The following is a 13,836-nucleotide window of genomic DNA, read 5'->3' on the forward strand; positions in this document are numbered from 1 at the left end:
TACACAGAGCCAGCCTTACCCTATTCAGATCATGATATCTGTCAAGGCCATTTCTGAGGTGGGAAGGCTGGCAAAATGAATGCTTTCAAAGGGCAGCAAACCAGCAGCCTAAATCTGGAGCTGTTAAGGATGGAAGACCCCACAGCATGTTGTCTGTTGGGCTTTCTAATTCCCAGACTGAAAATTAGCATTTAGCTCTGCCTGCATCTGAGTTAGCATTTTTGTTTGTATTTGACACCATCAGTTACAACTCTGTCAGTTTCAGAAGGAAAGGAATGACAGACTTCTCTCCTAAATGGCTGCTGAGGTTATCACTGGTATTTAAAATGGCTGCTCAACAGCAGGCATAAGTGAGGCACATTTAACTCTGCCATAACTCTGCAGTTCTACACAGCCCTTCAATTTATGCAAGGAGTTATAGCACCATGCACTGCTATTGAATTCTTCTATTTGTCTTTTGTCTTCATATATAAGGAATTAAAGTCATAGAAAAATGAAGTAATATTCTTGTCTTGTAATAGCGTTGGTTGTTACAGAATTAAAAAATTAAAGCAAAGACTTGACATATGTTTTCTTGATGGATCCACTGTCAGAGGAAAAGTGAAATAATGACAGCCTCAGAAACTGTCTGTTGGAAATATCTGTTTAGAGGACCTGAAAGGTCTTAGAATTTTCTAATAAATCGAAATAGATTAGAAAGTTTTTTTAGAGAGAGATGATGAACCAAAATACCAGTGAGTAGGTGATAATTAAATTGACTTAATATGTAGAAAGCTTTAAATCATTAGTCAAGGCAGAAATTCTTTGTTCAGATTTCGTTATGAAAATATCATCTACAAGCATACCCATCTGTACACCTACTAAAAATAATACTGCTTTCTGAGGAATTCCTATTAACTGTTTAGTTTTCAGATGCAAATTCTGGTTATTCTCACCCAGTGAGTACAACTACTCTCAGAGAAAAAGGAGGGGTATCTTTAACACCCGCCCACTCCCTTCACTTTCTGCAGACCAGGTTGTGTGTCAGGCAGTGAACCAGCCTGTTCCTGAACAGTTCCCTTGCCACACAGCTTTCTCTTATTCTGAATCCCCCAGACTCTCTTCCTCCTACTTCTTTCTTACAGACAACATTATTATTTTTGAAGAAAACTGTTGTTAATTGGCACAGACTTTCTCAGATTTAGTTTTTACACAAAGAGCTGTGGTACTTTGGTGTCCACTATGGAAGCTGGAATAAACAGCAGTTTGCTTTGAAAAGGAAAATGGCCAGTTACATTTAAAATGGAAAATGAAATGGGATGAGAGCACAGGTCCACATATCAGAGTGCAGATGCCTATTCCATTAATGCTGACATGTCCCTTGGTATGGCACTGACCTTGGGCCACTGAAGGTCTCACAAGCAATTCTAAGATATGATATGGGACTCAGTGTGGTTCCAGATCATTATTCACCAACAGTATGGGTGTAGCTGCCCTGCTTTACAGAGATAGAGAGCTCAGCTGTACAAATGTGAACTTTCTGGTCTTGAGTCAAAGCAACAGTTCTAGGTCCCTTCTATTTAACACTATAGATGTAGCCATGACATGTCACTAAAAGTTTCTAGATAATGTACTATGTCCAATATCCTATGCCAGCATTCCTCTCTTTCTTTAATTGACTTATTTATAACTTTGCAGCATGTAAACTCTGGTTTTGTCTATTCTTCATTTTCTAACACAGAATTCTGTCTGTGATTGCATCAACTTTTTCTCTGCTTCTTCCCCTCGGTCCTCACTGGTTTTGACAAGACAAAATAACTGAAAATTTTGTTACCATTCCTATTTTGTTATCACTCTTCTCTTCTTTGCAAAGACAGGACCTACTATACAACACTCAAGTACCTTTCCTCATGCTGAAAACAAAAGTTTAATCTTCTATTTTGTTTATTTCTCTAGGAAATTTTTTCTTTGGTTACACTTGTTTCTCTCTTGCATCAACACTTGAAGGTGTTCTTACTGGTGGATTTCTTTTTGAATGCGCATAGTTAAGATGGAAATAACATTTAAATAGAGGACCAGACATGATTGTTTTGATAGACATACTTGTATCCTCAGATATCATCAACCTAAAAAAAATATTTTAAAATCTGTTAAAGTCATTGTCAAGTCTAATAGGTGGTTTCTATAATGAATTCTTCATATGCAAAGTGCTTGTGTAGTTGAAAACAACATTCTCAGTCTTTAGTTAAATGTAACATAAACTTTTGTCTCTACCAAGTCTTTTTGTCTGGGTGAATTCTGAGCTCTTGAACCCCTTCTCTGGAAGGCATTGAAAGCTCTGAGCTCTGTCATGTTTTTATTCAATCATTCTATAGAATTGTTATGTGATGTTTGGGAAGGTTTGATGTTACTAATGTGGTCCTGAGAGAAATCTTCAGTCCAACGAAGAGATACTCCTGTTTTTGCTATTCTTCCATGCCTCTCAAACATAGGGGACATAATGTCTCTCAGTCCTGAAACACTGGCTTCTGTTCCTATTAAAGATGCCACTGCTGCTGCCGAATCAGCTGAAGGAATTTTTAGGCAGAGGGTTTAAGAGCTGCCTTCCCTGACTCCTGGGGGAGTTGTGTGTGTGGTGTGCACAGCACAGGCAGTCCTGTCCTACATCACAGACCCACCCATGCAGATCCCCCCTCGTGTGGCTGCTGCAACTCTCCTTATTTAACCACCTGAGCTTTGACTGTGCAAACTGGACAGGATTGCCTATTTTGCCAGTTTCTTGGATAGAAAGTGTATTCCTGTAAAGGGTACCCAAGAATGAGGAATTGCATTCTAAAATGTTTTTTTCATACAGTCTTTCAGGCTGTCCACGAGCAAAGAAAAGTGGAATCAGGATAGCACAAAGTAAGGAAGACAAAGAAGACCAAGAGCCAATTAGGTGAGAACAAATATTGTCAAAGGGCCTTTGTATGTTTTATAGGTCTTATATATCTTCAGTGTTTTTTAAGGCATAAAAGTTACTGTGTGATAGTTATCCAAGGGCAGCCAGCCACATTGATTTCTATGAGCAAATCTAGTTTCTGTGCTGATTGTTTCAGCAAAGGATACAGCATTAACCAAGGATACAATCATCTGTAATTTAGAAATAGTTTTAAATTCTTAATTTTCAAAAGAATAATCTGGAAATTAATATTCTGTTTGCATACTAGAGGTGAACTATACATGCTAAATAAAGGTAGTTATGGGAATAGAGGATTGAGTGTTTATATGAGACTGCTGCAACCAATCTGATTGTTCATGCAGTTTGCAGAAGAAACAAATGCCTACCTGTAGGTCTTGGTTTCTTCTTGCAAGGCACTCTGATTATCAGTGGCCACTGAACTTGGTGGATTAATGACTGCTTGGACCATTCAGGACCAGATCCTCAGTAGAAAATTGCAGGAATATTTAGTTCACAAACTAAATAAGTAATTGGCCTTTAGTTTAGACGTGTGTTACGTAGCAACACATTGAAAAAAAAAAAAACCGTAATTCACTTTGAAGATTCTCACTTTTCCTTCTAATCTTGATTATTTGGTTTTTAGTATACAGAGTATACAGAGCAGTGTACTGAGCAAATGTATGGGGAGATTCCCAAGTAAGAACAACCATCAGATGAAAACAGAACTGCCTTCATTGGTCCCTGGGCTGTAGCACATAGTTTCATATCATGACCCCTATTCAAAGAGTGGTTAAAGGAGCTCAGCATTTCTAATGAGGTGCTCTGATTACATCATAACTGTGTATAAATGACACTTTCACAACTTCAGACAAGTCTTCTTTGGGTTCCATACCTACAAATAAAATGTACCAATGATTATACTAAGTAGTATTTTATGCTTGTAAGGGTTTTATGAACAATTTTGTTGCTGGTCAGAGCTCAGTAGCAAATATTTCAATTCCCCTGTGATATTTACTGTGATAAACATCTGCAATTCAAATACATGTCTCAGTCCTTCTGTTACAGTTGCATAATGTCAACAGCTGTGACTGCATTTACTGGCTACCCTGCTTAGAATTTATCAGAGAACTTTTTTTTCTTCCAATTGTAAAGTTCTGCTTGTAATTTTACCCACTACGGCATATCTTGACTACTTTTGTGACCGCAGTGTAGGATTACTCTTTCCTTTTGCGTGTCAGGTTTATTTTGACTTTGTTGTAGAGGCTACCAGGTATATAATGGCAAGACAATAAAGTTTTTCTCATCTGTCTGCTCTACAGATGTCCAGTTCCTGGCTGTGATGGCCAGGGTCATATAACTGGAAAATATGCATCCCATCGCAGTGCATCAGGGTGTCCTCTTGCTGCCAAAAGGCAAAAGGATGGGTACCTGAATGGCTCACAGTTCTCGTGGAAGTCAGTGAAGACGGAAGGAATGTCATGTCCAACACCAGGATGTGATGGCTCAGGACATGTCAGTGGTAGTTTTCTTACTCATCGTAGGTGAGTAATTATAACTTAATGTTTTTCACTTATGTTTGTTATATAAATCAGATTTAAAATATAGCTTTTTGTCATGGCATTTCTCTGTTCCTTTTGAGTTTCATTATTACATCAAAAAATAATCTGCTTGTGTGTATTTGTAACTGGAAACCCAGACAGGCAAGTTTTTGTATGCAGATACAGACCTGCACTTGAATCCATAATATATAGAAAATTTTAGGGGAAAAATCATGCATAAGAGTAACTGTAAATTCCTATTGCTTTATTGTATATTTATGGACTTGGGGTAATTTTACTTAATTAAAATTACCTTGGGGTAGACATTGTAAGACATATCTGAGTGCACCTTATTTTCAGAGATGTCAAACACATTCTTGATTCTGAAACACCAGAGCATGGAACTGAAGAATATTAGGAAAGAGCTACATAAAATCAAAGTTCTTTTATTCATTTGGTAATGAACATGTTTGTTGAAAACAATATATGTAGAATACAGAACATTATTTAAAACTAATGGAATGTAAATATTTGACAAAAGAAATACAAAGCTTGATTTTTCATAAACTTGGCAAAAATACGAGAGCTTCAATGATAACATTTTTCATAGCTTGTAAAAGGAGGAGAAAGTGGCCAGTCTATTAGGGATAAAACCTGCTGCCGTTTTAGATATTAGATTATGAAGATACAAGGATTTTTTTGAGCTCTGACTGGGAATCTAGGCCTGAAAATTACTATAATGTCAGAGCAAATTCTTATTATATAATCGCTAATATAGAGCTCTATTACTTCAAATACGTCAAGTTGATGTCCCTAATTTGTCACCCTATCCAGGCAGACCTCAGTTGAACTTCTGTACCCTTTAGTTAGCTAAACCAATTTCATCTTGTTTTGTAGTCAGTTCTACATACAGAGGTGAAAAGTGTACTTCTTCCTTCTCTTCCCTGTTACTATTTCCTTTGATTCGTTCTTTGACAATCCTTTACAGCTTCACTCAGAAGCCTTATCCTTGCTTCAACCTCTCCAGACTTTGTGCATATAGCTCCTATTTATTGTTTAGGCTCGGAGTTGTTTTTCTACTCAGTCTTTTGTGGTATCTACCATGAAGGGATTCTGGTCCCTGACCTGAGGTGTTACCTGAGGAACCAAATGTATTACACAGACTGCAGCTCCCAGAGGCTTTAGGAAGCAGGAGATGCAAAACTGACCATTGATGCAGATACTACATCTGGCTTTAGTTTCTGAATTTCAGTAAATACCAGTATTAGTGTTTGTATTTCGTTTTGACTTTATTCATTATGGTGTAACATTTATTTAACTCAGAGACATCTGTCATTAAAATTTTGAAATTATTTTAGCTTTAGTTAAAAGGTACAATATAATTACTGAGAGATTGCTTGCAAGGAGTATTCACATAGTAATTATGATTTCAAGGAGAAAATTCTTGCAAAAAGAATAGCTTACTTCTAAAAGATGTGTACTGATACTAAGTTTAAAAATTTAAAGGGCAAATTGTTGCTAGAGATTTTTTTAAGGAATGCTTTAATGAAAAAAAAAACCCTAATACATTAACCTAAATATGACATTTATCTACAAAACCATGTGTGTTTTTTAGTACCACTATCATAAGTGGAAACAGAGACTTGTAAATGGCTTACCTTATAAGATCAGTTTTTGGGCAAAAAGATCCATTGTTAGAGAAGAATACCACAAGATGAAAGGTTGCTTAAAAAGACTGATGCAGTAGATTGATCTTACTTAATTGTCTTGATGTAACAAAAGGCCAGTATTCTAAGTTGTAAGCACATTGAACTTCTTGAAGCTTCCATATGCAGTGGTAATATTAATATCAAGCCATATTATTTTAAAAATATTATTAGCTCTTGCAGAATTCTTAAGGCTGTTAAAAGTGGTTGGTTCATTTGCTCACACAAAGAAAAGCACATGGAGCCATTTTAGATGCCTTTGGGTTACTTATGTGGCCTCCAGCTGCTGCTCAGAAAGGTAGGTCCAGTGTATATTTATCAGCCTTAGAGATGTATCTTCTCAAATAGCATTTCATGCCTGTATATGGACAACTGAATCAAACTCTGAATGTAGGACTGAACACCAGAACAGTTCACCTACCTTAAGAATCTGCTTGTACAAGCTGTAGGATGATGCATTTACTCCACTTCAGGATCACTGGATCCTGGAGAGCTGTCCACTTCAGTGGACACCAGCCTTTAATCAGTTGTACCATAAATGTCACTGAGCATGTCCTAAGGGAGTGTTTTCCCTGCCTACAAACAGGTACTTTATGCCATTGGAAGTGTTCTTAGGGCACGCTGTAGTGGGTATAGTAGGCATAGTGGGTGTTAGTGTAGCTGTAGTGGGTTGGCCAAAATGACTGAAGACTTGTGAAACGCTCCATTCTTTATGACAGCTGAGAGCTGAACGTGCCTGGCAGGGGATCTACAGGGGTGCTGGTTTTGTTAAAGCAACGGGCCCCAGAGCTCCATGGCAGCTTTGACACACAGTCAAAACATGCAGATGTTCAAACCCAGGTGTCATAATCTGGAGCTCAATTCCACATGAATCATAGACTCTCCATTTTCTTGCAAAAGGCTGAAATATTCCCTCACTTCAGGTGTATCCATTCTAACAGACTGTGGTCTCATCTTCTACTGCTAATAGCATTCTGCTGTACAGGAATGGCTGTAAATCTCAAATTCTCACCATCTGAAGGGAAGCAATGCTATGCATTTACACAGTGAGACCAGATTTATGGACATTCTTTTGCAGGTAGAGCTGGTTTTATCATGCCTAGGGGGAAAGTAGGGCTGTGGCCTTTACCTGACACAGTAGAAGCTCCTCAGGAAGGAGGCGTTAATGTCTTTATTTTTGCCAGTACACCTTGCTGTAGTCCTTTAGGATTTTTTTCCTCCCTAGTGGAAATATTTTTATATTGGAAAACTTCTCTAAGCATATATATGAATTCATTGCATGTGTAGTTGTCCTTTGTGTCTTCTCCAAGAATTTTATATTTTGCCATTTGTAGAGAGCTCTTAATATGCTGTTATTAAAAAAACTGTAATACTCTGGAAATGAACAGCAGACTGGCTTGTGAAAATAATGCCAGCTGTTGAATTTATCAAATATATATTAGGAAAGATGTTTTTCAGGTAAAGATTTCTTAGAGCTGCTGTTGACATTGTACACATGATATCATTGCACTGGTATCAGTGGATACTAGAGATGATCCACAAGGGCTGGTAAATCAATAAAGACCTTCTCCAACTGGTATGTAGGCTGGAATTTAAATGTATACATACTCTTACATTCACACTTATGAAGCAGAATTAAGTAGCCAATGAAAAATGTCATTAATTTCAGTGAATTTTGAATCCTACCTATGATCAAAGGTTCCAACAAAAGTTTCTGGTTTTTAACATTTCATTGCCTGTTTGCAGAAATGTCTGTGAATAGTTTTATTTTGTCAAGAAGTTTGCATTAGAAAAGAATAGAAACAGAGAGTTATCAGGAGGGATTTGAAGCATAGGATTAAGTGGGCTATGCTTAAAAATGGAGCCTCTGCAAGGAAGAGAGGCCAGTGTGAAATTAGGTGACCTATCAGCAGTATGAAAATGAATTGGAAGGCATGTAAGCATGGAATCAGTAGATAGATAAATTAAATAGGTTATAATGAAATGTAAATTGCTTATTACACTGTAGCTTTGCAGTTTAGTTCTTGAGCAGACCACTACATCCCCATATTTGATTTTAAAAGATTTTTATGGATGGCATAATTTCTAGTGCTGTGATCAGTGGGGACTTTCTCAGAATACACTTGGATTTAGAAACCCTGCTCCTTAGCACAGAGAGGACTTCAGTGCTGACTTCAGTGGAAATTACCTGCAGAAATGCCTTTTCAGATGAAAAACTGTGTTCTTGCTCCCATCTTCAGCTGACTTTTATTCACATCAGTGATCACCCATTTAAAAAACATTAATGTAGCTTTTAAGTTCCCTTCACTAAGAAAAACTGTGGTGATTTAACCCCAGTTGGGACTTCAGCCCCACAGAGTTGCTTCCTCCCTTGCAGCAGCATGGGGGAGAGAATCTGAGGTGTGAAAGTGAGAAAAATTGTGGGTGGAGATTAATAATTAAAGAAAAAGCCACACTCACAGTCAAAGCCAAACAAGGAATTAATTCCCTGCTTCCTATGGCCAGTCAGGTGTTCAGCCATCCCCAGAGAGCAGGGCTCAAGTGATGGGGTCTTGGGAAAACAAAAACCATCACTCCAAATGTGCCCCCTTTTCTCCTTCTTCTTCTTCCCCCAGCTGTGTATATTGAGCATGACACCATGTGTTGTGGGATATGCCTTGGGTCACTTGGGATCAGCTGTCCCAGCTGTGTCCCCACCCCGCTCCCAACTTGTGTACCCCCAGCCCCACCAATGGTGAGGTGGGGGGAGAAGCAGAAAAGGCCTTGACTCTGTGTGAGTACTCCTCAGCAGCAAGGAAAACATCCCTGAATTACCCACGCTGTTTCAAGCACAAATCAAAAACACAGCCTCATACCAACTACTCTGAAGAAAATGAACTCTAGTCCAGCCAAAGTCAGTACAAAAAGATTTTATTAGAGCTGTAATATACAAGAGATGATCAAATTGTAAGGGTTTTTTCCCATTAACAAGCTAATGCTAAATAGAGATGAAAGCATAGAGAAGGGTGATTTTTCTTTAGTGAACCTATATCCTTGCTGAGGACAGTAGGACTCCAAGATCCATAAAAATGTTTATAGAATGGGATTTGTATTTGAGCAGCAAGGGCATGCCACTGTGTTTGCAAGATGTCTAGATTTGCTGGGGGGAAGCAATGGACATCATCCACTGCCTTTTCCCTTCTGAAGGAATGTATGTAGAAATTATCAAGTAGTTATGAGAGATTATTATAAATCACACTTGTTACAGGCTATCCACTTTACGCATAGGAAGGTTTACTTAATGGTAAGGCTGTCAGAAAGCCCACAGGAAATTCACTCAGTTCAGCCATTACCACACATGCATGTCCTGAGGTGAAGGAGTGGCAGTGTTGTTTCCTTCAAAAATTCTATGTTGTTCATAGCTCTGAGTTGCACAACTGCATCGCTAAGCATGGGAACAGACAGATTATGAAAAGATGAAAAGACTAAAAAAAAAAAACCCAAAAGAACATCAAGACAGGAGCTGCCCTCTGCAGCTGCTTTCTGGAAGCTGTCTGATACCTACACTCACACGGATCCTCAGAGGACCTCTAAGTTCTCAAACACTCAAAGGAGATGACAAATGTGAGAGAAGAAGGTTGGAGATGTAGATTTTTCATATGCAGATCCTTTTTCTCATTAAATATGCTTTGCTAGAAATAGATACTGCATAAAAATCCTCTGTGATCATCCTCAGCTTCTGAAGGGAGAATTTGCGAATACCACCTACAGTCAAACCTCCTGGTGCTCAGGATCATAGAACAGCATCTCACCCAGGGTTTATCTGGGGTGCCAGGGTGCCCCCAAAGAGGCAGTGGCTCTGTAATGCAGGTGCTTTACAAAACACAGGCAAGTGGCTGCAAATTCTCTCATAAATTGTTGTAAAGCTTTCAATATTTGCCTGAAGTCACATCCTGTCTTAACAGGAGCATTTCTCAGCTTCAGCATTTAAAAACATAAAAATACTTATCATTAAGTATTATTATTAAAAATTTTATAATTATAAAAATTACTTATCATTAAAAGCAGTGGCTCTCCAGCCTGTCCACATCTTTTTGCATAGTGTGAGCCAAAACCGAGCACCATGTTCCAGGTGTAGCCTGATAAGCACTGAGTGGGACAATGACTTCTGTGTCCCTGTGGAGATGCCCTTGTTGGTGCAGCCCAGTGCCCTGCTGGCTCTCTGTGCCACAGCAGCACCACTCACACTGAGCTTATCATCCCCAGGCTCCCAGGTCCCTTTCCACAGAGCTGCTCCACAGACTGGTAGGTCCCAGCCTCTGCTGCGCTCCTGAATGGTTTCCCAGGTGCAAGACCTGACACTTGTTTTGGTTGAACTTAATAAGGTTCTTGTCAGCCCACCCTCCCAGCCTATCCAGGTCTTCCTGCAGTGTGACTTCTGCTTCCAAATAGTTCACTTCCCTACTCAGTTTGGTATCCTTGTCAAACTTCATCAGGATACACTTGATCCTGTTGTCCAGATCACTTAGGAAGATTGTAAACAGGGTTGGGCCCAGTATGGATCCCTGGGAGACAGGTTGTGGCAGGTTGCCACTTTGAAAAGGAGCTGTTTACCACCACCCTGTGTGCAGCCTCTCAGCCAGTTTCCCACCCACTACAGAGATCACTAGTCCAGACCATTACACTTTCCTCTCGGAGGACGCCTAGGGAAGCCGTATCAAAAGCCTAGGAGAAATCCAGGTAGAGAATGTCCACTTGCTGCTCCTCCTCCCCAGATCAACCAAGCAGGTTACTTTGTCACAAAAATCAAATTTGCTTTTGCAGGTTTGTTAAGCACAGCTGGCCCTTGGTGAATCTGTGCTGGCTTTTCCCAATCATGTGCTTCATCTCAGTTGTGATAGCCCCCAGGAGGATTCATTCCATAACTCTCCCAGGGACTGAAATAAGGCTAAAGAGCCTGTACATCTTTCTTTACACCCCTCTTGTAGGTGGGGTTGCCACTATTTCTCTTCCAGTTTTCTGGGATATCCCCTGATCTCCACAATTTCTCAAAGATTATGAAGAGGCTTGCAACAACATCAGCCAGCACTCCTCACACCCTCAGGTGGGCAATGTCAGGGCCCATTGATTTGTAGTGCCAAGCTCCTGTAACAGTTCAGTTGCAACTCTTCCATCAGTGATGGTCAGTCTGTGTTTGCATCAACCTGGAGTTCTGCTCCCAAGGCCTGGGGCCCAACAGTGTTGGTAAAGACAGATGTAAAGGAAGTGTCAAGAACTGCTGCCTTTTCTGCATTGCTGGTGACTAATTCACCTCTCCCATATAACAGTGTGCCAATATTTTCCTTCTGATTCCACTTGCTCTCTATGTACCTAAACAACCATTTCTTGGAGTTTTTTACATTTCTATAGGCAGTTTCATTTTGAGCTGAGCTTTTGCTATTCCAACTGCATCTCTGCATCCCCTAGCTACAGCCTTGTCATTCCAGTGGATATTTGCCCACATTTTCATCTCTGGTCCACTTCTCTTTTGGTTTTGAGCAGACCCAGAAGTTAACAGTTAAGCCAGTTGCAAGCATCCTTCAAAACACAAAGGATCCAAACTGCCAGCTGAATTCTCAAGGAGCCCTAAGCTTCCAAAATGCCCTATTTGTCAGGAGTTTGTGTCCAGCAATATCTCTTGAAAGGTGTTCCTATGATGTACACTGAAAGTGGTAAAAACTTTGCAGAGAAAAATCTTTTTTTTTCTATTTATGAAACATAAATGCTGTCAAACTCCAGATTTGTAAGAAGCTATGAATATGCAATGCATTGTAGTATTCGATTGCATCTATTTCTAGCCAGGTCTCTTGTCAGGTCAACTCTTGTCCATGCTTTTATTTGTTGCTGCAGTAAGTTGACAGAGTGCTGCATTTGTGTCAAAATTAATTCACTTTTAGTTATCACTGTTTTACTCTTTCTTTGGTAGGCCTTTTAAGTTGTTTCAGGTGTTTGTTCATTTGGTCTTAATCTGTCTGTCCCCTTCCTGTAATTGATTTATTTTGCTGTTTCCCATCTATTAGTTTCTCCTACAAGCTGTACATTGCAATTCAGCAGGAGAACATCATACATCATTAAGAGTATAGAAGAACTAACCAAATTCACAGCATTTAACAGTAGCTACAACTTTCAATGATAAACATCATGCTGGCATCATTAAAAGATGACAGGCATGGAAGTGCGTTGACATTTCCAAGAAGACAAGGAAAGCAATGTGGCAATTAAATGTAATAATAATAGACATTAAAAAATCTGTGTGGTGGCTCCTGCAGTGCAAAGGATTTTTTTTTACTTAGTAATTTTGTGTTGACATTAAAGGAGAAGGGTCTTCCTAAACCGCTTTTCAACACCTTCCTCTTCCCATCCTCATTCTTGCCTACAGTGGTGTTCTGGCCCTCTTCCCTCCTCAGTCCCTGGGGCTCCTGATCAGTCTTCTCACTCCTGAGCTGCTCAGTCCCCAGCATTTGCAGTAGTTGGTGCACTGGCAGAACAGGACAGGCAGTCTCAGGCATTGCTTCCAGCAAGCATTCTTCTGCTGCAGGCCCTGCAGCCCTGAACAGGGCTGGTGGAAGGGAAGGCTCCCACAAAAAGTACATGGAGGGTCTGGTGCTAAACACTAACTCATCCATTTAGCATGTCCAATGGACACTCTGTCAGAGGGTTATAGCTCTGACCAATCTACTTTTGTTTTCATGAAGACAGCAGAATGCATCTCTAAACTCAGAGCAACACCTCATGAAATGTTTCTTGCTCCAATTCACAGACAGTTAGAGTTATTCACAGAATTATTTGGAGTTTTTGTTCTCCTCAGCAGGGACAAAATCGTGTATATGGACAAAACAGTGGTATAGAAGTATATTCTGAGAAATACAAATATTTTTCCTATGACATTTGGGGGGAAAAAATGAGCCTGGCCTGACAGTTACCACTGAAGATTTCAGTCAGATCAGTTAAAATTTGGCAAAAGTTACAAGTGACTAAATGCAGAACCTGGTCGTTGAAAGAGTTAGGCCCTTTGCAGGTAATTCTGCCAGCTCTTTTCATTACAAGCTGGAAGAAGAATGGAATAGTATTTTAATCAGATGTACCATTTGTTAAACTGTTCCTCTTGATAGTAAGATAATCTAAAAGGACTTAAGAGGTTTACTTGCCTTGGGAAAGTCACAGAGAAAATAATACGAAATCTGTATTAGAAAAAGCAGATTGCACAATATAAACTAGAAAAATCATTTTGCTTAGCAGACCTGACAAATTACAGCAGACAGCAATTGTACAGGTGTTTGCAATGTGACACCTCCTTGATTTCAGGCACTTAGCAGAAGCTGTCTGGTTATGTCTGCTTGTCCTCATTCCAGACATAGCTCATAAAAAAGCAGAGAATACAGGAAGACTTTTTAGATTTCAGGAGGGATGAATTTTCCTTTTGAAATACATTTTTCTCCTTGCTGCCTATACAAAGTGTTCAGAGAAATTGTGCTTCATTTTAAGTGCCAAAGGGAGCTGTACTTGGTCACTAAATAGATCACGTAGCTAAACATACACCCTACCTATTTATACACAGGGAAGTCTCAACCTTTCTTCCTATTCAACAGCCCAGTAAATCCACTGGTCTTCAGGTCATCTGTCCTGTTGTGGGCAGGAGAGAGGCTGATAAGCT

At 39.5% G+C, this 13,836-nt stretch overlaps 1 protein-coding gene across 14 annotated transcripts in view; it reads left to right on the forward strand.

The window, feature by feature from the left end:
* The window catches only part of MYT1L (myelin transcription factor 1 like), a 310,091-nt gene that overhangs the window by 278,565 nt on the left and 17,690 nt on the right, over nt 1–13,836 (forward strand). For all 14 annotated transcript variants that reach the window (XM_058800681.1, XM_058800680.1, XM_058800684.1 and 11 more), the window contains 2 exons: nt 2,834–2,917; nt 4,240–4,461. In XM_058800681.1, coding sequence (XP_058656664.1) covers nt 2,834–2,917; nt 4,240–4,461 — 306 coding nt within the window. The remainder of the gene's footprint in view (nt 1–2,833; nt 2,918–4,239; nt 4,462–13,836) is intronic.

The sequence above is a fragment of the Ammospiza caudacuta genome, chromosome 3 (assembly GCF_027887145.1).
Source record: "Ammospiza caudacuta isolate bAmmCau1 chromosome 3, bAmmCau1.pri, whole genome shotgun sequence".
NCBI lineage: Eukaryota > Metazoa > Chordata > Aves > Passeriformes > Passerellidae > Ammospiza > Ammospiza caudacuta.